At 33.0% G+C, this 27,223-nt stretch overlaps 1 protein-coding gene across 4 annotated transcripts in view; it reads left to right on the top strand.

Annotated features, from left to right (window-relative positions):
* Positions 1-26,062, top strand: part of EndoB (SH3 domain containing GRB2 like, endophilin-B) — a 277,611-nt gene extending 251,549 nt beyond the window's left edge. For 3 of the 4 annotated variants that reach the window (XM_090397230.1, XM_090397229.1, XM_090397226.1), the window contains one exon: positions 17,628-17,930. In XM_090397230.1, the coding sequence (XP_090253356.1) occupies positions 17,628-17,735 (108 nt within the window). In that variant the 3' untranslated portion in view covers positions 17,736-17,930. Of the gene's footprint in view, positions 1-17,627; positions 17,931-24,789 lie in introns of those variants that run through there. The other variant, XM_090397228.1, reaches the window with a different exon arrangement.
* Positions 26,063-27,223: the final 1,161 nt, after the last annotated feature.

Below are 27,223 nucleotides of genomic sequence, written 5' to 3'. Positions count from 1 at the left end.
AAAGTTGGCCGTAAAGCAAAATGCTGTATAACGAAACATTTATTTCCATATAAAGCTGTATAAATTCGGTAAGATCCGTTCGAATTTTATAAAAAAATAGAAAATCATTGGGTTTCTGGTTGAAAATGCATTTTTTATTTCATTTAAAATATCGTTTACATTAGTTATTAATAAAAACAAAAATATAATTCTATAATACTGATAAAATGAAATAAAACACAAATAACAAATGAATGTTTTTTTTTTAATTTTCAAATCAGTCTGATGACGAATTGCATGACATCACTTCGTTCGTGTCACCATCTGTTATTGTCTGAGTACCCGGTTTAAAAAATTTGTCCAACGTTTGTTGTATTGAGTCCCTTTTCTTTTCTTTTTGCAATTCTTTGTAGCAGTTAATAACTGTGTTAATGCCGCGAGAAACTTTAGTGCTGCGTTCTTCATTAGGATCATTTTGAAGTAGGATGTTTATTCCTTGTTCGAAATGAGTAAGTGCTTAAATATAAAGAGCTAATAAGCTTCATTTCGGCAATGAAAACATTACTTAAATTAAGGGGATATTAAATCCCACATAGTTTTAAAACCGAATAAGAAACTCAAAGATAGGAATCAGAGAGTTTCTTGCCGAATATAGTAAACTATAAAGTATCGGCGACACTAGCGTTAGCAAATGCAAGTGATCCTAGTACGTAGTACAATACCGGACGACTCGTTGCAAAGGTGGGGGAAGTTCAGATCGCTATTCTTAGGTATTTTCCATAATGTAAAAACACATTTCCTAGGAAATGTATGCTGTTATTACATTATGGAGGGAGGTCACTACCCAGACCGGTTTGGGTAGTGACCTCCCTAGTGGCATTTTTATCACTAGAGGTCAGGCTAGAAAAAAGATTTATTAACTACGTAGATTTAGTTTACTGGTATAGAAAGCATGAGCATGTAGCTTGATTCTGTATACAGTTGTATTCTTCCGATGATGACCTCGATATAGAGGTCGAAACGTCAAGTTTTATTTTATTTGTAATTAATAAAATAATCTGTTCAACACGTGTGTTTTTGGGTCCCTAAATCTACAAATATGAGTGCTGATCACCATGTAACCCTAAAAGAAAAAATTTTTTCAGAAGCTTCAATACGATGCAAAACATCTAGTTTAGTCTCTAGTGAGACAGATTTTCGGCTTCTTTTTTTAATTCCATCACTCTCCAAATTTAAAGAACGTTTCGGGCTCATGTTTCCCCCAAATACATGCTGGATTCTATTTAAAAAACAAAAAATAATAACAGTTATAATGTACACACTTTATAGCAACACGAATACATATATATTTATTGAACACTTTAATATGCATTTACATACAAATGCATATTATGTACTTATCAACAATGTTTATAGTTGAAACACAATGCAAGAAGAAACAAACACTTCTACTTTTGATACTGAGGATTTACTTAATTTACTAAACTAATCACTAAATGCATCTACTCATGAGCACGTTTACAGAAGATGGGGATAAATTATGTGCTATGCGAAGATTGCGCGACTACAAGACGACGCAAGTAGCGTTCCTGCGCAAGCGGTGCAGCTGGCCTAGAACACATGACAAAAGGCGTACACAGGGGATTTCCCGACTTTTTGGCTGTATATATTGAAAAATTGTAGGCCGTAAATCGAAACTTAGCCATAATTACACAAGGCTGTTATAGTGAAAAGCCATATAAAGAGGGGCCGTATAGAGAAGTATATCAGTGTATATCATTGTGTGGTTGTTGTACAACCACACAATGTGCCATGTGTACCCTACGTTTTGTGACATTTAAAATTACCCACTATGGTATTGCAGCACCATGTATCACCTTAGTGGCAGCTTTTAGAACTAAAGTTGGTTTTTGTGCAAAATAAAATTCCATTGCTGCACACATCATTGTATTAAATATTAAATTGTACTGCTGTGTAGTTACCCACTTACAGCCTTTCAAAATGCGAACTTTAATTATAATCACCCTGTAAACACTGCTGTCTCACTCTACCACCTAAAGAACTATTATTATTATTATCTTTCTAACAATCAATATTTTCTTACTGTGTCCATAAGGATGCAAGTTAAGATTGTGGTATATGGGCAGTCCCCGGGTTATGAACAAAATACGTTCTTGAGAACGTCTTTAAGTTGGATTTGTGTATAACTCAGATCACTGATGAACAACACATATGTGATAATAATAATAACAGTACTATAATGGCTCATATGTGGCAATAATAATATAGTGTAATACCGTTGTAGTAATAATAACAATACCCCTGTACTGTAATAATAAGTTACAGCAACTATTATGCTCTTTCTTTTAATTCAACAAACAGAGAACATAAAAACAAATGTGTACAAAAAAGTTTAGATAGAAGAAATTTCCAAAAAGAATATTAAAGGTTGCATCAATGTCTTGCTTACTGGAAGGGGCATTTCTGAGGCAAGAAGGTAGACTAACATTAATCGGAATATGATGGAGATAGTGTTAGATAGGATGGACCTGGTGCTGGAGAATCAGGATTTGATTCTGTTTCACAAGCAGAATTTTAAAGGGAATTTTCTTTTACGAACAATAATGTTCCACAACAGGAATAAAATAGTTCAAGAACCAGTCTTCAAACAATTCAAGTGTTACCCAGGCCCTTAAATTTGACTTCCAAATAACAGGAAGAGCTGCTTTAATAATGCAGTGATGCACAGGTTTGTTTACATGCATAAAAGAAACTAGTTCCCAAATTATTAATTGAAATATTTAATTATTAATTCTCCTTATGGGGAGCCTTGGGGGGGGGGGGCTCATCTGTAAGTACAGAAAAGTGTAAGTCAGGTTGTCCGTAACCTTGTGACCACTTGTATACTATTTCTTACTTTACTTGTTGACCTTCTTTTGAGTGTATTCTTAACTTCATACCTGTGAATATGACTTGGTGAACAAGGCAAAATACTTGCTTAATAATTAAACAAAACTCAATTATTATATTAAAATGTATTTTTTTCTTCTATTAATCTGTACTGTGTTTTAGTTCTGAGTTCTCGCGAAGATCTGCTGTCCGTTTATTCTACCATTTTCTATCTATATTTACAACCACTTTCTTCCCTATCCTAAAAAGATAAGATGGGTTAGTTGCTGTGAACAATAACTACTATAGTTGTTTAAATGAAGTAACAATGTGCAGTGTTTAGCATGTGATCAAAAGTGTTTATTTTGCTGAATAGTTATCCAGCTACAGCCTTTTGAAATATGAATTTAATTATAATCATCCTGTATTTAACTTAGCAGAATGTTTTAGAGCTGTGACAGATTCCAAAAACAATAAGCACTTTATTTCTAACCCAGTTCTCAGATCCATAACTTAAAATTGGTTTTAACACTGCCTTGTATATTGCTACTTTGGTAGTTTTTTTGGCTACTTTCTCTCTTATTCCATGTAAATTTATTCATTGGGTTGTGTAGCACACTAGCTTAGATTATTCTATTTTCTATTTTTCATATTTAATTTGCCATCTTCACTAAAATTTGTGCCTAAAGAGCTGAATTTTACTTGTTCTGTAGATTCTCCATTGACAATGCAAGTGAAGGTTTCTATGCTCTTACCTATTTTCATAGTTTGGTCTTTTTTCTTTTTTTTTTTGCTGATTGTTCGAAATTTGTTACAGCTATAATTCAATTTAATTAGAGAATCATGGAGACTTGCTCTGGATATGTTTGAGTTCAACATCATCTGTTTTAATATTCCTGCTACCTTTCCTGAAAATATAATATCCTTTCCATTCTGTGTCTACAACTATATCATTTTCTGCCAACCAAGTCTTGCTGATGCCTATAATTTTGGGCCAAGTCAAGCTGACCAATGCCAAAAAAACTCCTCCTTTATTTCTGATACCTCTGGCATTTGTGTGCATGCATTTCAACATCACTTTTGAACCACGGTTACCATTGTATCATGTCATTACCAACCCATTCAAATTTGAAACATGTGAAACTGCCATTGCATAATAGTTTCTATACATACATTCATTTATCTCAGTTGTGGCTGAACCCACAGTTGACTTCATTCTCTGCCCCATGATCTGATGACGCCGAACAACAGCTTTCCAGACATCTAACTTTAATCATTCAGATGATTCAAATGCAGTCCATTGGGCATATTACAGTTCCTTTCATCCATCAAATTCACTCCATACATTTATCAACTGCACATCATTTCTCCTGCACAATCTACTCATTGACTCATTAGCAATCATAGTCCTTCTTCTCAATTCAGTCCTGTCATACTGAGGCAGTAGACTCACAAACTTTACTTTCTCACTCTTCTTTTTTCACTTCTGTTAGCAACTCTTTTATATCTTCTTTCATTGCATGTTTCTCACCTTTCACATTCATGCTGGCCTAAACGATCCTCTTTTTTTTTTTTTTTTACTTCTCCCCTCTGCAAACTAACAGCTTTACTAACATCCTTGAACTTGGCACTTAGGAAACCTGCTTTTGTCACTTTCTCATTATGTATTCCTCTTGTCATTAAATATCCATACAATACCTTCTTACTCACAGTTTCTTGCACTTTCATCACTATACTTTTTCCATTCACTTTTAAATTCTCCCTTCCTATTGTATCTTGCAGTAATTGTTCTCTAGATTTCTAACTCCGATCACAAATTAAGCTGTGGTAAACACACACACACACACACACACACACACACACACACACACACACACACACACACACACACACACACACACACACACACAGCACCTAATTAGATTGTTATAGAAACAAATCAAATCAGATTCTGAAAAGGTACTGATGTCCTAACAAAGTATCCTCTACTTGATGGATGAAAGTAATCGATTTGGATAAGTTACGATAAATGTGATTTTAGAAAGACTCTCCCAGAGCTCTGGCATATTAATGCATCCATACATGTTGAGGTTAGGGGAGTTGTTATTTTGAGATCAATGCCAAAGCAACTAAAATTGAGAGTTGAGTGTATTATTGTCAGTAAATAGGGTATAGTCTTCTGGCTATTTTTCTGGTTTGCAGGATGAAGAACCACAGTTTATTTCTGAGAGAAAAATCCTACCACCTCTATATCAAATTGTTAGGGGAGTGCGTCATAGCTGATAGTCTCTTTGACCTATAGCAACTTCTATGCAGTATAGTTGTCTTCTTCCACTTATTCTTGTGTGAAGAAATATACATAACATTATCTGCCAGCCCTGACCTGCCATACAGATGAATGCGAATGTAGCTTTTATGTTCCAGATAAATATTAACAGGTCTAACAGTCTGTCTAAAGTAAGCTAAGTTGCAAGCACAAGGTGCTTTATGCACTCCAGGATGTGCAAGACTATAAAACTGATCCTTAGGAGAATGATGGTTACTAGCAGAATGTGTGTTTGAAAGTGACATGGAGGTTATATTTATGAAAAAACTTTAGCTGTTTTTTCTTATGTATCCTGAAGATAAATGATGGGAATAGTTTTGCTGTGATCTTGTGTTTTGCAGACAGAGTTGGTAACCTTTCCTTTAGTGTTACCTTGTGATCAGCATTCATTTTAGACAAATTACAGATTCTACAACCATGTTAGAAATAATTATTTTAATTTCTCGACATTTCGATCTTCATATTAAAATCATCATCTGGAGTACACACACACACACATATATACACACACAGTGACAAGCTATATTACATTTAACACAGTACGCTAAAGAGACAATGATGTGATCAACGGTTGTTCTACTGGCCTGACCTTTAGTGAAAATAAAATTAAATTAAAATAAATAAATGAAATAAAATAAAATAACTACATCAAAGCTATATTTTATCTAAGGCACACATTAAAAACACATTAGGTAGAAAGGTACATGTGCAAAGAGCACTGTGATATCGGGAGGGAATTTGTCCTGTAATAGATGGATTGTGTCATTGATTGGGACGTTTGTGAAGAGGTCAGTTTTGATGTCTCTGACCTCTTCACAAATGTCCCAATCAATGACACAATCCTTCTATTACAGAACAAATTCCCTCCCCAATATCACAGCACTCTTTGCACATGTACCTTTCTACCTACAAAAAGAAGGGACAGCCATGGGTTCACCATTATTCCCCCCCCCAACCCCAATTGCTAACTTTTACATGGAATATTTTGAGCAACGTACTCTAGATTCCTCTCCTTTAAAACTCAAAGTCTGGCTTAGATACATTGATGATTCATTTTCGAAATTATGGATTTTACAACTGTGTTTATAAACTAACTCTTTTTATTATCCCGGCGTTTCCATCTTCATATCAAGATCATCATCTGGAGCATACACAAATATACAAGATAAGCTGAGTTATATTACAAACCGTAAGCTAGAGAAACAATGATTTGATCACATGTTATTCTACTGGCATGACCTCTAGTGAAAAAAAAAATTATTTATAAATTACATCAAGCTAGATTTAATGTAAGATAACATGAATAAACATTTTTTCTTTTAGATAGTTTTCTTTCAGTAACAGTGATATCCTATTTTTATTACAATTATTATTTTTGATTTAGGATCCTGGATTTACTACACTCCTGTTTATAGTTGTTCTTAGAGAGGAAGGTTCCGTGGGTCGAATATATTCCTTCCAATCAATGACACAATCTATTACAGGATAAATTCCCTCCTGATATCACAGCGCTCTTTGCACATGTACCTTTCTACCTACAAAAAGAAGGTGCAACGAATATACCTCCGCATGGAGAAAGCACTAAGAGAACAGATTCGAGCTACCAGAAAGAACTTGGCCGCTACACAAAACCAGCTACAAAAGAAAAAAAACAGAACTTTCAAACTACATAAAAGCAGATATCTGGATGATCCTGTAAAAGATTACGAAAAACACAGCAAACCACATCCTCCAAACGAATGAAGAAAACCTAATTTCCAAATTCCAAAGACTAAAAGATCGAAAAAACCAGCCACCATGTTCAAATTTCTCCACAGTGAACAATAACAACCAACCAGAAGCAAGAAACAACAGGAGCCACCAATCGCCTACAGGTAACAGTAACATCATTAACCTATCCAACCACACTTTAAACAAAGATGAAATCTCGATACTAAACAAAGTTTTAAATTATGCTATAGCACCCAAATTGATAAACAAACTTGAATTTATTTGTAATATTGAAAAAGGCCTAAGATTCCTCCCAAATAATAGCAGAAAAAATATATTTAGAAACCACCAACATTTTAAATCATAACAAAACAATAACAAGCAACTTAAACAAACACAAAGTAACAGTGATGAAATCACTACAGTCTAATCCAAACATCGTAATAACTAGAGCAGATAAAGGAAGTGCCACCGTTATTTTAAACTGAACCACTTACGTAGAAAAAAAAATGAATCTGCTGTTCTTGGACAATAACACATACCAATTAGTTAACTACAACCCAACCAACAGAGAAACTACTTAAGTCAATTACCACGTGGCCCAAAGATACGGTCAAAAAACTATTTCCGCACTACGCTCATTCCCCAAGAATTTATGGACTACCGAAAATTCACAAAGAAAACACACCGCTAAGGCCTATTGTTGAAGGGATAGATAGCCCGACTTATCACTTAGCCAAAAAATTAGCGGCAACACCCGAGTTCATAGGTCATTCCTCCTCCCGTATGAAAAATACACAACACTTCATAAACATCATCAAAGACATTACACTAGAATATTTATTAGTCAGTTTTGATGTCTCTGCCCTCTTTACGAATGTCCCAATCAATGACACAATCCTTCTTTTACAGAACAAATTCCCTCCAGATATCACGGCGCTCTTTGCGCATGTATTACATTCTGGTTATTTTGTATGGCAAAATGCTTTCTACTTACAAAAAGAAGGCACAGCCATGGGCTTGCCATTATCCCCCCCCCCTCCCTGTTGCTAGCTTTTACGTGGAACAATTTGAGCAACTTGCTTTAGGTTCTTCCCCTTTAAAACCCGAGGTCTGGCTTAGATACATTAACGATGTTTTCGCGATCTGGTCTCATGGTCGTCAGACACTAGACACATTCCTTAGCCACCTAAACAAACAGCACAAATGCATACAGTTCACAATTGAGATTGAAAAAACAGAACACACTTCCGTTTCTAGATACACTTGTCACACGTCTTCCTTCTGGCAATCTTTCTTTCACGGTTTACCGAAAACCGACACATACTGGCCAATATATACACATAAACTTCTACCACCACCACCCAACACAAAAACTAGGTGTCATCAATACACTAAAAAACAGGGCTCTGAAAATCTGCTCAAGTGAACAGGCACTGAAAGACGAATTTAAAGTAATCAGCAATACTTTCCAAAAAAATAGTGTTTTGGTTTTTTTTTTTTAATTAAAAAAATTAAAAAGCTTATTCAACTCATCCAAAGACCCACTCTGGCCCACCCTAGAGTATACCTTATTCATTGCACCTGTAACATACCCATATATAGGAGAAACAGGATGCACAATTCCTATCAGACAAAAAGAACATAAACGACATTAAATATAATAATTATGGTGAAGCTGGCCTTTCTGATCATGCCCTGGAACACCTTACATAGAATTGACTGGAAAAGCATTACATCACACCAAAACATGGTATGAATGCAAATTTAAGGAAGCCTGTGAGATCATTATCAACCACCCCAATCTGAACAATAATGAAGGTCTAAAAATCCCATGCATATGGAAGGCATATATTCGACCCACGGAACCTTCCTCTCTAAGAACAACTATAAACAGGACTGTAGTAAATCCAGGATCCTAAATCAAAAATAACAATTGTAATACTAAAAATAGGATATCACTGTTACTGAAAGAAAACTATCTAAAAGAAAAAATGTTTATTCATGTTATCTTAAATTAAATCTAGCTTGATGTAATTTATTAATTTTTTTAAAATTTTTTATTTTTATTTTTCGTTTTTTCACTAGAGGTCATGCCAATAGAATAACATGTGATCAAATCATTGTTTCTCTAGCTTACGGTTTGTAATGTAACTCAGCTTGTCTTGTATATTTGTGTATGCTCCAGATGATCTTGATATGAATATCGAAACGTCGGGATAATAAAAAGAGTTAGTTATAACACGGTTGTAAAATCCATAATTTTGAAAATGAATGCTGATCACCGTGTGACACTAAAAGAAAGGATACGTTGACGATGTTTTTGCTATCTGGCCCATGGCTGCCAGACATTAGACACTTTCCTCAGCCACATAAATAACACAAACACGTACAAGTCACAATTAAGATTGAAAGGCAGAACACACTTTTGTGTCTAGATACGCTTGTCACATGTCTTCCTTCTGGCAGGCTTTCCTTCACTGTTACCAGAAACCTACACATACTGGCCAATATATACACATAAACTCCTACTACCACCAACACCACCCAACACAAAAACTAGGTGTCATTGACACACCAAAAAACGAGACTTTGAAGATTTGCTCTAATGAACAAACACTTAAAGATGAATTAAAAGTTATCAGCAATGCCTTCCTAAAAAATGGCTACAGCCAAAATAGTCTCAACAAAATTCTTCACAAGACCTCACTTAAAAACAAAAATAAACCAGACTACAATAAAACTGTAACCATTCCATACATATCTGATAAAATAAACAGAATATTACAGAAACAAAACCTTAAAGCCACCTTTAAACCTCCTGCAAAATTAAAGAACTTACTCAACTCATCCAAGGATCCACTGGCCCACTCTGGAGTATATTGTATTCATTGCACCTATAATTTGCCCTATATATAGAAAAAACAGGACTCACAATCCCTATCAGAAAAAAGGAACATAAACAACACATTAAATATAATAACTATGGTAAAGCTAGTCTCTTTGATCATGTCCTGAACACTTTACATAGAATATACTGTATAAGCACCGGTTGTTTTCATCCAAAACATGGTATGAATGTAAATTTAAGGAGGCCTGTGAAATTCTTATCAGCCACCCTAATCTTAACAATAATGATAGTCTAAAAATCCCAAGAATATGGAAGGCAAATATTCTACCCACATAACCTTTCTCCCTAAGAGTTAATTATAAATAGGAACACCATCCAGGAACTTAAATCTGATATAACAATGGTCATGTTAAATTAGGACATCACTTTTGCTGTAATAAAACTATCTATATGAAAGAATGTTTCTCTGATGTTGTCTTAAATAGAATATATCTTTGATGTAGTTATTTTATTTTATTTTATTTCATTTATTTATTTTAATTAAATTTTATTTTATTTTCACTAGAGGTCAGGCTAGTAGAATAACCGTTGATCAAATCATTGTCTCTTTAGCATACTGGATAAATGTAATATAGCTTGTCTCTGTATATGTGTATATATATATATATATATGTGTGTGTGTGCGCGTGTACTCCAGATGATGACCTTAATATGATGGTTGAAACATCAGGAAATTAAAATAGTTATTTCTAACACAGTTGTAGAGTCCATAATTTGTCTGAAATGAAGGCAGAGTTGGTGGTGATGGTGTGGGAAACATGTTGTCTGTATGTTTTATAAGGGTTGTAGCACTTGGCTAAATGAGTGTAATTGTGTGTGTTTTGAGGATATTATACTATTGGGATAGGTAATACTGTGATTGCTTCTGTTAGTACCTGCAAGTGGGAGGGTGTGGTGGAGGAGAGGGTTCTGTAACAGCAAACCATAATGAACCATTTTGTAGTCATATGTAATTATTGTGCCTGGGAAGGAGAAACAGTTTTTAGTTTATTTTCATGTAGTGAAGTGTGTGTGTGTGTGTGTTTGAATGTTTGCTGTTTAAATGCATCAAAAATGCATATATTATGTCTAGAGATAAGTGTTATTTCTGAGAAAATTCTCATGTTACTCCTCTAAAATACACTATAATTTTATGGTTAATATAGCCTACTTTCATTTAGGAGTGCCCCTTTTTTACAATGTCATTGACTCTTTACTCAAATCTTAGGGCATTACTGATATGTTATAAAACTAATATAGGAGGAAAATTCGGACATACTTTTTTGGATGTTGTTTGCTGTCTCCTTATCCTATAGATGAATGCGATATGCATTCATCTGCTGTTAAGCCATTAAAGGAAGGGGGTGTAAAGTAATGTGGGAGAATTATTTGAGGAAAAAACCGATTTTTTTTATTTTTATTTTTTTTTAATATGTATAATATTATTTTTGTTAAGGGTTGGGTAGAGAGCGTTTGGGGGGGGGGGGTGAGAGAAGGATCTGAAGATAAAAATTATTCTTTGGGAAAGAGGAGGGATTGATGGGAAAAGGTCACAGGCTAGAGTAAAGGGTGTGAACCGTTTCGACAGAGTGTTGTCTTCGGAACTTTTGGGGGAAGGGGAGGCTATGTCATGTCGGCTAGGTGTTTCTGTCTTTGGTGTACTTGTATTGTCTCCTATTGGTCAGAGTCATGACTTAATTTTTATGTTAAATCTAACATAGATGTAACATAAACAACATGAAGAAATTAGTGAAGTCTGTGAAGAAATTAGCAAAAAAACTGAAACCTTACCATTGAAAACCATCACAGATAACATGGACTCCAAAAATTCACAAATCAGTACCCCAAACTATAAACTTGTCAGACAATTAACAAAGTCACTCCTCCCACACATATAGGCAACATTCTCTTGATTAAAAATTCTATTCACCTTAAACCTTAATTTAAAAAAAATCTTAACCTGAAAAATTCAGACTACATCATCTATGTACAGAGTTGAAAAATTTATTTAATTGTACTTAAATAAGTTGACACCATTTCTCATCTCAATAGTATGGTGTTGTCCTCAAAACTCTTACACTCTTTTTAGTTAATGGCTATAATCTGTATAATATAGACCAAATGCTACAGCTCCCCCTCTCCCATCCCTATGGTAGCCATTTTAATACACAAGATCAGTCTAACTGTTCTCCATGCTATTTGAAGTTACACATCCTCCTAGCAACCTTCATCTGTTCTCTTAGGGATCAGCTATATCCTCTTGCATCTGTAATGTAGGAAGGTTCTTTGTGTGTGCGAGTTATCCTACTTTGTACAGATCTATTAACATCTGCCTTCAGAACATAAAATAAAATGTAGCATAATGGAAGAATGGTCATTCTAAGACCACACTTGTCTGATTTCTCTGAATTAACTTTGATATTATCCAGTCATTAGATACCTTGTTAGGATGTTAGTTCCTTTTCAGTTTGATTGAATTGTTTCTACACTAGTCTAATTGAGTGCTGCATATTTATTCTCTGAAAATGCTGGTTAGAAATCCAATGAAATATTAAGTTCATTAAATTTGTTTTCTTCTGGTATTTATACTGTGAGGCACTGTTATGAATGGTCATCAATACCTAAGCCTGCCTGTACCTATAAGTTTTGTGCAGTTAACATCTGAAAAAACTTGGAAATTAAATGAAAAGCTCAGTTTACTTTGACAGCATTGAGAAATTATTCAACAGAAAGATTTTAGTATACTAAAGTTTTTCAAAGATTGTAAAGATATATTTTTGTGCAGTCGTTTTTGAAATGTTCAAATTATACTGCTTTTTATACTGGGATTGCATAAACCCCAGTATGCAATTTTTTGGGTCAAATAAGGGTCAACGGTAGATGACTAACTGGAACTTTTGACCTAATGTCTGGTCTTCAGATTAACACGATGCATTCCATTAGTAGGTATACTGAACTAAAATTGAGTACTGAAAAAATAATGGATTTGCAATTTGGAAGTTAATCGACTAAGTTGTATTCTGTATTGGCTGAAACCAAAAACAGATATGATGCTACAACATGTTGAAATGTTATGATGGCTGGGACATCACCTGGCTCACCAAGGTTCTCACTGCATGCATTAGGAAACCACTATCAATAGTGAAAAGTCAGCTACTGGAACAAACTCATTAGAATTGAAGATAGGCACCATCAACTTAAGAGGTATCAATGAAAAGAAGTCAAACTGTCTGAAGTAGAGAAGTGCCACATGAACATAATTGGTGTTACTGAGATAGAGCCTAAAAACAGATAAGTCTGTTAAATAATAAATATAGAATGTTATATTTCTTTTTTGTCAGACAATTTCAAGTATAGTTATGTGGACAAATTTCAAAATGGGGAAATTGGACAGTGAAACTTATTTGTATCTATGGTCCCACAGAAACTTCTCCTAAGGAAGAAGTTTTTCATCACACAAAACATTAGAACCAGCCATTAGAACACATGCAATTAGCAGACATTATACATGACCTCGTAGCCTGAGTTGCTTCAGCCATAAATGCAGAATCAATCAACCAACTCATTACAGAAGACATCTGACATTAAGAAATAGAAAAAGCTCCTCCTTATTGGTGATCTAAATGGCAGGGTTAGGAAGTTAATCCCAGGTATATAGAAATGTTTTTTGGAAAATTTGTAGAAAACGACAAAGCCAATAATAATTGTACAGGTAGGTATTCAAAAATCCAGCTACCTCCAGACCTGAAGGGTACCGGATTTTTGAAAATGCCGGATGTTATATATGCTGTATATTTTTAACAGAAAATGAAAAGCTTATGAAATTTTAATGTTCACCAACTAAATATAACGGTTCTACAGAATTTTAGTTCAACTGAATAAAATAGTTCCTCAGAATTTTAATTAATACGCCACCTCTTTTCTTTGCTGAATCCATAATGGGACTGCACAGCAGCAAATAAATGATAAAATGAGAAGGAATAAGCATGTTATCGCAATGCTTATTGACTACAGCGCCTTCAAAACATAAACAGAAAACAGTGGCGTGCCAACGCGGTAAATTTGAAAATGCGCGCTCCGAAATCCATGCCGGAGATCTGAAGGAACCGGATTATCGATGGCCGGATTTTTGAATGCCTACCTGTACTTGCCTGTTCAGACATGGACTGGTCATCACTACATGTTTTAGTATAAAGATGTGCATAACCTTGACTATATCATTTATAGTGATATCTTCACTCTGGTTTATGATATAAGAGTATATAGGGTATTTGAAATGGAAATGAACGTCACCATCAGTTTTAAGAAAGATATAAATGAATATCATAAATGAATAAGAGTATTAAAGTAAGTTTTAAGAAGAATTAAAGTTAGCAGCTTTTACAGGTAAACTGTAGACTCAGCTATGTGAATGTTATTAAGGGAAAAATAAGAGTTCAAAAACAAAAATCAAACCTTGGAATTTCATTGGCAAACTCTGAAGAAAGCACTGATTGATTCAGCTAAGGAAGGATGTGGTGAGGTTGTCTGCAAGGATAGAAAAATCAAAACACCAAGGTGAATACAAGAAGCAATTTTGGAAAAGATGAAAGCAAATCAAAACTTTCTAGCAAATAAGTCTTCACGATGCCCCAAAGGAATATAGAGAAAAATGTAAGGATGCTAAGCTATGTGTAAAAGTAGCTAAGCAAAAATCATGGAAAGACTGCTAAAAATATAGAAGATAAATATCAGGAAAGTAGCATAATGTTCTGGAAGCTAGTGAAAAAGCTTAAAAATGGAGGAAAGAGCACAGTATTTATTTATTTATTTATCGTATGGCTTGTACACATGGTTAAAAGACAATAAGATATAATACACATGAGTATAGATAAGATACACATATATGATTAAAAAAAAAAAAAGTCTACATTCAGGCAAATACAAATATGAAATTTGTGACAAGCATCAGACAGAAGATTAGTCATATTTTAACATTTAGGTTTTTGATCCAGTTGATCGCCTCTGGGGATAGGTCAACGATATCCTTAAAGTCACCTGGATATGCTGTCAGCTCGCATTCCTGTACTATATGGTAAATGGTTTGGGTCTCGTCTCCACAGGGACAGTGGGGATTTGGTATCTTACCCCACTTTGAAAGTAAGTCTCCACATACACCATGGCCTGTACGAATCCTGTTAGCTGTCGTCCATATATTCCTGGGCAGGTCAAATCCAGATTGTTTTTGGAAGATGTTTATGTGATTGCCAACTTCAGGTGATACTGCTTGGGACTACAGTACATCCCACCTACTCACCATTCTGGCTAAGAAGATTATGGATGGTTTTTATGGCAGGTCTTCTGGATTTTTGTCTATTGGATAAAGCATCTGGAATAAATTAATGTATTGGGAGATTTTGGTTATTTAAAATTCTTTTATATTCACGAAGCAAGGCTTCCTGTTGTCGCAGTTCCGGAGGAGCAATATGGCCCAAAGTGGGGAACCATTGTAAGGGTGTACTCCTAATGCAACCTGTTATTAAATGCAGAGTAGAGTTAAGTTGAGTATGGGTGCAATTCTAGCTCGCCTCCTCGTGGTGCACCCTGGGTCATGCTAAAGAGCTAGAGCGACTGGTGCAATTGACCATTGTGCAATTGTGCAATCTCCTGACCATACTTACATGGAAGAGCACAGTAAAAGGAGATGATAAAGGTAACATGAAAATTGAAACTAAAGATATTCTATTGAAAGTTTATTTTTCACTAGGTTAGACTATAATAAATTTAGTTTAATCCTTTATCCCAGTGAGAGCAAACAAAGTTTGCGCCTGAAAATATCTTCAGGACTGAATATAGTGTTGTACTATCTTACCTGGGTAAGTAGTACAACACCAGGCAACTCGTAGCAAAGGTGGAGCAAGATCCCAAGAGAACCTCAATAAGGTCGAAACAAGAGTAATCTGAAGAGACCTCAATAAAGGTCGAAACTATTCTGGGTAGTGGCCAATCCCTTAATGCATAACAGTATACATATCCACAAGGAGATGTGTTTTGCATCATGGGAGATACTGGGATAGGAGTGTTGGTAGCTTGCTACAAGTTGCCTGGTGTTGTACTACTTACCCAGGTAAGATAGTACAACACTATATTCAGTCCTGAAGATATTTTCAGGCACAAACTTTGTTTGCTCTCACTGGGATAAAGGATTAAACTAAATTTATTAAAGATATTCTGGATATCTGGAGTAATTACTTGGAAAGAGTGTTAAATGAAATAGGTATTGAAAGAACGGTATTAGAAAAGATTCTAGAAGAATGCAAGCAAGAGTACATACTGGTATTTGAAGTAGGGAAAAAAGATATCAAAAGCCTGAAATGTTCTGTTATGAAAGTATACAAATTTTACAGTGACTGTGCTGCATGATTCAGAAAGCTTGATCAGAGGATTGAATTCCAGGTGGTTGTAGCAGAGTTCATAGTTCCGTTCTATAAAAAAGGGAAATAGAGCCGAATGTGAGAATTACAGAAAAATTTCTCTGCTAAGCATTCCAAGTTGATTTATGTAAACATACTTGAGAAGAGGCTAAGGAAAATAATGGAAGTGAAATTTGAAGAACAAGCTGGGTTCAGTCCAAATAGAAGTTGTTGAGAATTTTAACTTTATGACAAATAACTGAGAAATTGTGGGAATATAACAAGAATCTGTATTTAAGTTTTATAGATCTGGAAAATACATATGACAAGATGCAGGAGAAAATCTGGTCAAAACACTGGAGATATATGGGATAAATTAAACATTATGTCTGTGTGGTTAGCCTAGTGGCTATGTGCTTCGCAATATTCCTGGGGAAGGAGTGTCCTAGGTTCGATTCCCGTTGACGATGTGAGGAGCTTAAGGATCTTTCTCAGCCATAGCCAAGTTAGCCAGTCTTGGGCATGGACAGTAGGATTTCCCCCCCCCCCCCCAGTTTATCTGTGGTTTTTCATCCTGCAAGCAGGCAGACCAGCCCTTTGAACACACAGGGTACAGTCATAGGATATAGTACTTAATCCCTCATTGGGAGAGCTCAACCAGTCCTAAGGGGTAGTTGAGGAATGGGGGGGGGACACACGAATAAAATAAAAAATTAAACATTATACACAAAATATATACTCTATATTTACGTTGGAAGTAAACAGTTCAGCATATTCACTAATACGTGTGCCTGAATAGTTGAAATGTTTTACTCATTCTAAAAGTTTTCCATTCAGGATGCAGCTGGTGTTTTCAGTCTGTGTATGTGTGTTCCTGTTTATTTTCATCATCTATAAAAAATATTTCTGATTACTTTATTTAAGAGTATAACATCATCAGCATAAAGTAAAGAACAGATTAACATCTCCAGTTTTGGTATCAGGCTTAGTGTCATTTTTCTTCGTAATGTGATTCATGTAGATAATGAATAATAGCTGAGATAGTGTGCTTGCCCTTGTCTAACACCTAATTGTACATAAAACTGTCTTCCTCTTTTTCTCTTTCAATGCTGAACTCTAGATCGGCAAACGGTATTTGCAGATTAAGATTGTTTTCCTCTTCTATTCACCGTTGAACTGCCAAGGTCCACAATTTAAGATGCCCAGTATAATAGCTAAACCAGTTTATTAGTAGTGAATAATTTAAAAGATGGCATCTGCACATAGTTCTTAAATTATAAAATATAAAACTGCATTGCAGTTTTATATTTGCAATGAAATTATGCATTAAATAGGTAACCCTGTTTTAAAAAGTATATTCTTTATAATTTTCGGTTATTTTTTTTATTCTTTAATTTTAAGTACTTTTCAAATTATATCTTCACATATTTGCTCTGTATAGGTGATTATAGTAAGTTCAGCACCAGGCTTGGATCCTGATTGGTTAATGGGGGAAAGAGGCACACAGAAGGGAAAAGTTCCTGTTGCTTACTTGGAGACACTAAACTAGAAGCTGCCAGTGATAGAAGTTCAACCTAGTGATATTTTTTGTCTTTTTTTTTTATCAAGAAAGAGAGAAAGAAAGAATGTGTGTGAGTGAGTGAACAGTGAGGCAAATGAAGTCTCTTTCTGTTACACTTAGCCTTAATATAAAGGTGATATTTGTGTCATCAATTTGCATTAAAAACCAATCTTTGTCATGACAGTTTTGTCACAGAGTAATGTTTATAAATCAAATATTCGGTTCCATTATAGTGTAGTCCATGTGAAAAAATATTCTTTCACTAGGCAGCATTTTGACATGTGATTTGACACATTTCCACATTTGAGTTATTGTACATATACTTAAATATATTCCATTTTGATTGATATTTTTATTCTTCATAGTAAATATTACTAAATATATAAATGAGTTATGACTGCCACATATTTGATATTTTATGAAGATGGAAGTTGTTATTAATGTAAAATATGGTAACTAAATATTGATTTCATTCTTCAGAAATGCATTTTTGAACATATTTATCTCTGTGTGTATTATGCTCTGAAATATAAATGCTGTCTTATCATTCTGTCTTCACTTTGCAAAACTCCACATTTATTGTATGCTAAATTTTCAGTGATGGGTGGGGTGTTATATATATATATATATATATATATATTATTGTTAATTTAGGCTAATCTAAATAATTAGTACTGTAAAAGATCTTTAAAATATTGTGATCTGGATAATACTTTTTTTTTGTACAATTTCTGGAAGCTATTCCATATGTATATACTAATTCAGAATCATTCATTTTTCCATATTGAATATGGTATTTTCTGTACTTAAATAATTTACTTTCACATATGAGTCTCAGTATATTTTTAAACTTAAAAATGTATATAAAAGAAAGATATACTTGTACAGGTTAAAGATATTATAATTCTATATGAAAAAAAATACAAATAATATATAAAATACTGTTCAGTATAACAGTTGAAGAACGAATGAGAGGATACAGTTATATCAATGATATAACAATGTCACATACATGACACAATTTTCACCTGTAGTGTGCTTATGTGTTCCTAGAGTTATATGAAATCTGCTTGTGCTCTTTTATTAGAACATTTTGATGGTAATGAAAATCATTTGACTCTGCATAGCATGTATAATCAATATAGGTTGATATGTTACACTGTTTTTGACACCTTTTTCCTTTCCATGAATGAGTTCAAGGCGAGGTATAATAGATACTATGTGAATGTCGAATAGTTGCTCTTGACATGATGTTAGGGCCTCCCTCGATGAGTCTGTCGACTCCTTGGAGTTGCCCGAGATGATGATAATAATAATAATAGAAGTGCAGACAGTGACACTTTTGGAATTCCCTATAAAATAATAAAAATAAAAAATATTCTTAAGTATTGCTAATTATTCAGTCTTCCTAAAAGATGGCATTCTATCTATGGAAGATATTTTGACAATATTTAGATTAAAGTTGGAGAAATGTTTACCACTTTTAAACCACTTATTTGGAGCAAAAGAGCAAAATTCTGCAGCAAAAGATGGATGGATGGATGAAACGTTCAGTGTTCATATCAAAATTCATTACCTTTATACATAATATAAAGGTATCCCACATGTATTAAAGGTTGCAGAGCCTATAATACATCAGCACTGTATGAAAGTGAGACATGGAGAAGGATTCTCTCGATCTTTTTGAACAGCTGCTACTGTTCCTGAAATCAGAAGGGAGGAAAGAAGGGAGCTGGATCATTAACACACATATCATACTTAGATGAAAGTGAACAAACGTGTATGTCTGTTCAGTTGAAATTGTAAAGGCATTCATTATTTCTTTATATATATTTACTATCCTTCTGAATTTCAAAGGTGCGCATAATCTAGAATAATTTCTTTCATAATATGCATCAATGTTTGAATGCCTCTCCAATGAAGCATTGAAAAATTATCCTCTTCTGAAGATAGGCCATTGATAAAATACTAATGGAAATTTTGTGTTTGTTGCTTATATTAATAACTGATAGGGCTAATGAAAGTCTCATGGCATGTTATAATCCAAGTTATAATAAAATTGGACAGCATTCTTTAATTTTTAAATCCATTAATTTCATCACATATCAAAAGATAAATATACAAATGCAACAAACCATAAGACTGATGCATAATATACTGTATACATTTAGCCATCATTCTTGAAACCTAAAACTAAGTTTTGCCTCAAGATTTCTGCATTCATCATTTATACAATGAAATGAGCTGATTTAAAATTCAGAACTTTTTTCACTTTATTATAGTTTGGGTGATGAACCATCATGGAGCTTTCAATATGCCTCTTCTTTATTAACTTATAAAGGTTTCATTTATACACACATCACACACACACACACTTTAAACAGCATTTCCTATCAGCTGAGATTATCGTTCAGTAGAATAGTCTAGTCCTGAAGATAGTTGGAAGCAAACTTTTTTTGCTTACGCCTGGGTTTTAAAGGATTAAACAAGAATATAATTTCTTGGAAAGATACAGTTAAACATCATAAAACAGCTGTATGATACATAAAGTAGAATAATTCCAAAATAAAAATCATTTTTGTGTTATCAAATATTTTAAATTTAAATATTTTAATATTACATAGTTTCTTAAATCAGAATTCTGGTGATGGGGTTGGTGATAGTGGTGGGAGAATAAGTATATATTTTTGCTGATTTTAATTTGTGGTGAATTTATAGATTGCAGCCATCCCTCTGTATTAAAAATTCTATATGTATTCACTAGGAGTTTCCTTCATCCATTCACTTTTCTCTTAAAGAGAATTAAACTTCAGTAACATGATCAGTTATTGAAAGTATATGGTGTCAGATGCAAATGTTGTGGATTTTTATTATATGGAAATCAGCAAATGAACAAATCTTTACCATCCATTAAAGAAAAAAAAAAGTAGAGAGCCTATGCTTATTTTCAGGGCATGACTGCACAAGAAAGAGATCTAAGGAATTACAATGCTATTTTTTATTTATTTTCAGAGGAAATTATTATTCTTAGTAAGCATATATAACATTTTTAAACTTAGAGATCCTTTTAATAAAACTTGATAATATTCAGTTTTATAAGTACAGCTGAGGCAATTATCTGATCTTCAATTAACTGATCCTTGAATTAGTAAATGTATCAAATGATTTATAGCACCCATCTGTTATCCAATCCTTCAATTATCCATCAAGTGAATTTCCCTTCCATTATGATTAGATGATTGGGTTATTATATTTACAGAATTAAAATTCTAATTTAGATCCTATTTCTTGTAATTTGCTGCACTTATTTCAATAATGAACATAAATTTACTTTTTTTTTTCAGAAGCAGTGACATTTTTTACATAATGTAAAATATGATAAAAAACAAAATAGTTTTTCATTAAATAATGTGTCAAGTATTATTCATTTATTGTGCATCTTGTAAATTCCACTGTATTCTTGTGGGAGTGGGAAATAATATTCATCATTAATATAAGCCTTTAAATTCCTTTTTCAGATAAGAAGTATTCGATCTTCATCAGCTTTTTGTTTTATTATTTTATAAATACTTTTGGTTATTCAAAATGTGTTCAAAAAAAGGATATGCATCTCTTCAACTAAAAGATGCAACCTTGCAGTTATAAGCTGAAACATTTATAACAATATATTATTAACATTATTTCTAGACCTCTATGCAGTCAGGTGACTTGCTACACAAAGCTAAACTCTCACCATCTACAATATATCTCGTCGTAGTCTTGTAAACATTTAACATGAAAATATATGAGTGGACTTTAAGAAACTAGTAAATGATATTTAATTTCAAAATTAAATATATTTTGAAATAGTCAACCAAGAGATGGGTCTGTATTCATAACTTCATGAAAAACACTCTTCTAAAGAAGTTTATTACAACAGATGTGTTACTTTTGTTCAAGCCACTATCTACTCTGTCGGATAACTAACAAAGAGTAGATAGTGGCTTGTAAATTTATAGTGTTGTTCTTTGCAGGTCTTGGAGAAAGGCAGTGTTTGTCCTCGTCTATCTTATTGCCTCCTGCATCTAGTTATTACTGAGATAATTGTTTGAAATTTAGAAAGTTTTGTGTGAGTGTTATAGAAACAGTGCATATCTATTCTACAAATATATTTTATTTTTGACATCTCTGTAAATGTTTTATGAAATTTAATACAAACTGTTTTTTAAACATTTGTTTTTCTAAATGTAATTTAAAAAATTAAATCACCTAATTGGCATTTTTATGTGATCACTTGCATAAAGTTTACATTTTCCCAGTAAATCAGTTTTAACTCTTGATTACTGGATTTCTGCATATACCTTATGAAATGTTTTTCTTTTTTCATACATTTCTATAACCATTCCAGTGTGTGGTGGTGATAGGGGAGTTATTTCTGTATGAAAAATTGAATGAATGAGTGTATGAAGAATTAAAATTTAAAAAATTACTTCTATCTTTATTAGCTTAGTATTTATATGTTCTAATATTAGTCATACATTTAGATGTCATTAAATGTTATGCAGATATTATCAGAAACAATTTTTTTTCATTTGTGAAATGAAATCCTTAATTTTTTGAATGATTGAAATTACATTTTCAAGGATACAACAATTTATCACATGTACATATATCAAGCTGGAACGCACTGGTTCTCTCAGTGAGTAATATATATGTTTGCCACTTAGCAGGCTGTGTGTTCAAATCCCTTTGTTGGCATTGAATATTTGTGAATAACTTAAGCTGGTTTCATCACTTAATGTAAGACCACTGCTCTTGCTTACTGTAATTCGGAAGTGGTTTGGCTTGAAAAACTTCTGTTTGGTTTCAAGAGCAGGATTCACAAATTATCTGACCCTTAGATCAAAAGTACTGATGTATCATAAATTTGTCAACTTTTTGTGAGGATTCACAAAATTACCTCTTTATGCTTTGCACCTTAATTCCAAGTTATCTATGGTAATATGTATTTTACCATATTCAACCCATTTCAGCTTCTTACAGTTTAGATAAACCTTGCTATATGGGACAGGATGCCCTATTAAGTTCTCTTCCCAGATCTTTAGACAAGAGATTTCAGATTTCTTTCCTAAGAACACCATATCCATTGGTGGACTCATTAGCAGCAATGCACTTTGGTCTGATTTCTGCTGTAGTACAAGTTGGATGTGCTTAATAAGGGTTTAAATCGAGTTACCCAAACTCATACAGATGTGGCTGTTATTTTTGCAAAATTTGCAAAGTAGCCAAATAACTATTTGCTTTGGCATTATCTAAACAGTCGACTAGCAACATGTGTAGCTATCCTGCTTCCCTAAATAATTACTTTCCTGCTATCAAATCAAAAATCTTCGTTATCTTAAAATACTGTTCCCATGTAAATCTCTAAAAGTCCCTGATTGTGTTCAGAGATAGAAAACTGAGTTGGCTAATTTCCCTCAAATCTCATTGTAACTCACTCAGTTTGATTATACAGATGATCAATTGCAGAAGGTACTTCCATGGGCATTATTCTATTGAATTGGCAACTATAACATGCTCACTTTCTTCCAGATAATAAAATACAATCAAACTATTTATACACATAAAATCTTATTCCATATTCACTCAATTGGCTTTTCCTTCCTTCCTTTCATCTGTTTTCTCTCTGCTGTTTGAAATGCTTATCTACTTCAACTTTGTATTCTTTTCTCTCTCTCCCTCCGAATTTCTACCCTTCTTAGGAATATAAAATGTTTGTTTTTTTATTCAAAAAGAAAAAAATTCCCTACCTCCTTTTCTCCAAAAACTTTTTCTCGATATCACTTGAGCATTGTATTATTATTATTATTGATATTATTATTATTATTATGTGACACCTCCAGGGAGTCCAAAGACTCATCAAGGGAGAGTGTGTGCCAACAGCATCAAACGGTTGTTCCCTTCCAACCACTAACCGTGCTCAAACTTGCTTAAGTTTTTTTTGCTTGAGCCATTAGTAGCAGAGGCTCTACCAATCAACCATATAAAGATTTCAGTATATAAAATGTTAAAGCAGTAGTGTTATCTTTATATTCTTATGAATCTAACAAAATTAGAGATCTGTTTTATGATGTAGTTGGAGTTATTTTTTGCAAATTTTGTTTGCAATTTCCTCTGAAATTTGCATTTGGTCCTTTAGTTCCTCTTTATTCCCCCTCCATCCCCCATTCCCATACACACACATCACACACACTAGTTCATGTAATATAACACAAATGAGAAGAGAGAAATAAACGTTGATTCTAAATTTATATAATTAATGTTCTGTCTAGAATTAATGTTTCATTAATGGTGGTGTTAATTAGCTAAAAAAAGTTTATTTTGGTGCATTTTTCTTGCAACTAGTACACATTTACAGGGATACAATAAATGTGGAAAAAAGTACATATAAACATGTCTAAGTTTATATCATATTTGGATTGTTTTTTTAAGTATTCATTATGTAGTGGTGACTGCAATATATCGATGTTCATTTTAAATATCTGTAAAGAAATATTTTTATAGGAGAGAGTTAAAAATATGTTTTTTGTTTGTTTAAGTGTGGTCTCTTAGCAAATGTTTAATTATATTATGTATTTTATTTTAAAATGTATACATTCCCTTCAATATTGATGAATTTCAACCTAAATATATTTGAATTTTTCAAATATATTTAGGTGTGTTTATGGGAGGAAATATTTCATACTCAGATTCTGAATGTCGACAAATAAACAGTTTAGTGTTTTCGTAATGTTACTTATTCCTGAATGTGCATTTACATGGAAATCCCATAGAGGGAGGGCTTTACAAATTCAAAAGTGGCACATAACAGGGGGGGATCAGAAGTTTTGGACAGTGGATTTGGATGATCATTTTCTTTTAGTTTTTGGTGCTAATAATATTAAAATTATGGAAACTGGTATACTGAATCATTAGCCTCTCAAATTGAAAATAGAGAAGAATATATGTAGCAAAATACATTTAAATAAATAAATCAGCTAATTCCTTGTATTCCCCCTTATAGGGGCAGGCGAGGCCATTTTAGCCCTATCTAACTTTTGGAGACTGAGGGGACAGTTCAGTCTCCACTGGTAGCCAGTAGGAAATAGCTGGCCAAGACTCTCAACAATTATAAATAGCATCCAGTGAAAAGATGATCGACATACATTTATACATAATTATAATTAGTTACTCTACGAAGTTTTTTTCCCACTTGGTTAGGCTATAATAAATTTAGTTTAATCCTTTATCCAAGTGTAAGCAAACAGTTTATACCTGAAGTATCTTCAGGACTGAGGCAACTCGTGGTAAAGGTGGACCAAGCTCTCGTCACTCAGACCAAGCTCTCATCTCACCTCACATTGCATTATGGGAGATACTAAGACAAGTAGTGATGAGAGCTTGGTCCACCTTTACCACGAGTTGCTTCAGTCCTGAAGATACTTCAGGCTTGCAAACTTTGTTTGCCTACACGTGGATAAAGGATTAAACTAAATTTATTACTGTAATGACTTCTCTCACTTGGGCCAATTCATGACTGAGTGGGGCTGCAGTTTGTAAGATGCCATATATATAATAATACGAACTTGTTTATAATAACAATTCATCGGAATATCACTGTCATGAAAATCAATTAGTTTGTCTGATTTCTTCAAAAGGCTATTATTAATGTGATAAGTTGAATTATTTATTATATACTCTGGTGAATTGTAAATATGGTGAGCTTTATTTATGTGGTTATCTATGTTTAAGAGTTTCTGCACAAAAATTACTTTGTGTTTAATGCTGCTAACTTCAAAAATTGGAGTATACTGTATTTAGTTAAGTAAAAATTAAAACTGTTCATCTGTGGTGAAGTTATTGGAGCTGCTTATGATTTCTGGTATTGTATATTTTAATTGTGTTTTTATTTAAAATCTACTTAGATCTGATTTTTTTTTTTTTTTAACACATTGCATATTTTGTATAAAGTTTTCAGTGTACAGTATATGTTTTAGATGTTTAAAATGTGTACAGTATTCATTCATTAAGGATTAAATCAGACTAACTTTTGCTAATTTTTTAGATATAAATAACTGTAAAATAGGTAAATAAAATTTGTTATTTTAGAAAAGGCTAAAAATTCATTTTGAAAAAAGAAGGAAAAAAATATTAGAAGGAAGTAGTAGCAACGTGTGTTTTTTTGTTTGATTTTTGTAGGAGTGGTGTAGTTATTATTGCAAATATCAGTGGTATCTGTTATATTTAATTGTATGATCATTTCGGTGTATCTAAGATTTCATTTTGGAATTATAAGTTGAGCATATATATATATATATATATATATATATATTTTTTTTTTTTTTTTTTTTTTTTTTTTTTTTTCAGCAAAACATGTACTGACCTGTTTAAGATAACATATATGTAACCTTAAATTTAATTTTTTTTTGTTTAAAAAAGTAATTCTCAAAAATAATTTGGTTGTGTACTTAATTATTCCATCTCTTATAAAAATATTTCAGTAATATTTCATTTATACAGTTGGTATTTGTAAATTGACTTGCTGGTCAGTTATATAGCTAGTGTTATTTTGTTTCAGCATTTTTAACTGAGGTTACTTTACAACAATTACAAATAACTGAAGAAAATTTCTAAAGCAGTGTGCAACTCATTGTTATGTAATGCTGCAGTTGATAATTGATAATGAAAAATCTGTTATTAACTGTATTATTTAAGAAATAATGATTCTCATGTTCATTCACTTCAGTTTAATATTGGCTGATGACACATTTCAGTTATTATATGGAATAAATATACAGGCAGAACCAGTCCTGATTATTCCATATTACTTGATAGTAGTAGTAGTAATAGTACTGCTTCTTATGATCCTTTTTTTTTTTATGTGCATTAAAATGTGTCTGCAATGGCCATTGAATATGTTTTGCTCTTCAATAAACTGATAAATATGAAATTTTTCTCATTTTTGTGTAGAAGTTTTACATTTTGAGAAAAGTTATCTGGGCACTTATGAAGAAGCTGCTGGTCTTAGTACATGCTGAATTGTATAATGGTGTTAATACTGTTCCCATCATTTTGCCATTCTGATAATCCATTATCAATCTTGGAAGATTGTGTATTAAATTACTCTTTATGCAGAATAGTTGTATTTATAGTTGTATCTTGTACTACACTCCTAATTATATATCATTTTGATGTCAGAACTGTCTCAAACATTGCCAATTATATAAAAATAATCATTTTTATCATCTTTGCAAACTTAGTTGATCATTTGACATATGGCTGTCTCAAACATTTACAGTGCATTAGTAATATTGTACTCCTTGAATTTCTGCAAATCTACAAAAACCTGTTAGCAAACAATTTTCATTAGCATACTTGTTTCATTAATTAATTTTCCATGAACTTATGCTACCTGTGGCTTATGTAGTAGATAGTGGAAATATTTTTAAATGGTATGT

This window comes from Typopeltis vanoorti, chromosome 8, assembly GCF_054136105.1.
Source record: "Typopeltis vanoorti isolate ZY-2024b chromosome 8, IOZ_Tvanoo_1.0, whole genome shotgun sequence".
Classification (NCBI taxonomy): domain Eukaryota; kingdom Metazoa; phylum Arthropoda; class Arachnida; order Uropygi; family Thelyphonidae; genus Typopeltis; species Typopeltis vanoorti.
Note: the sequence above shows the minus strand (reverse complement) of the source record. Positions and strands in the feature narration are given on the sequence as shown.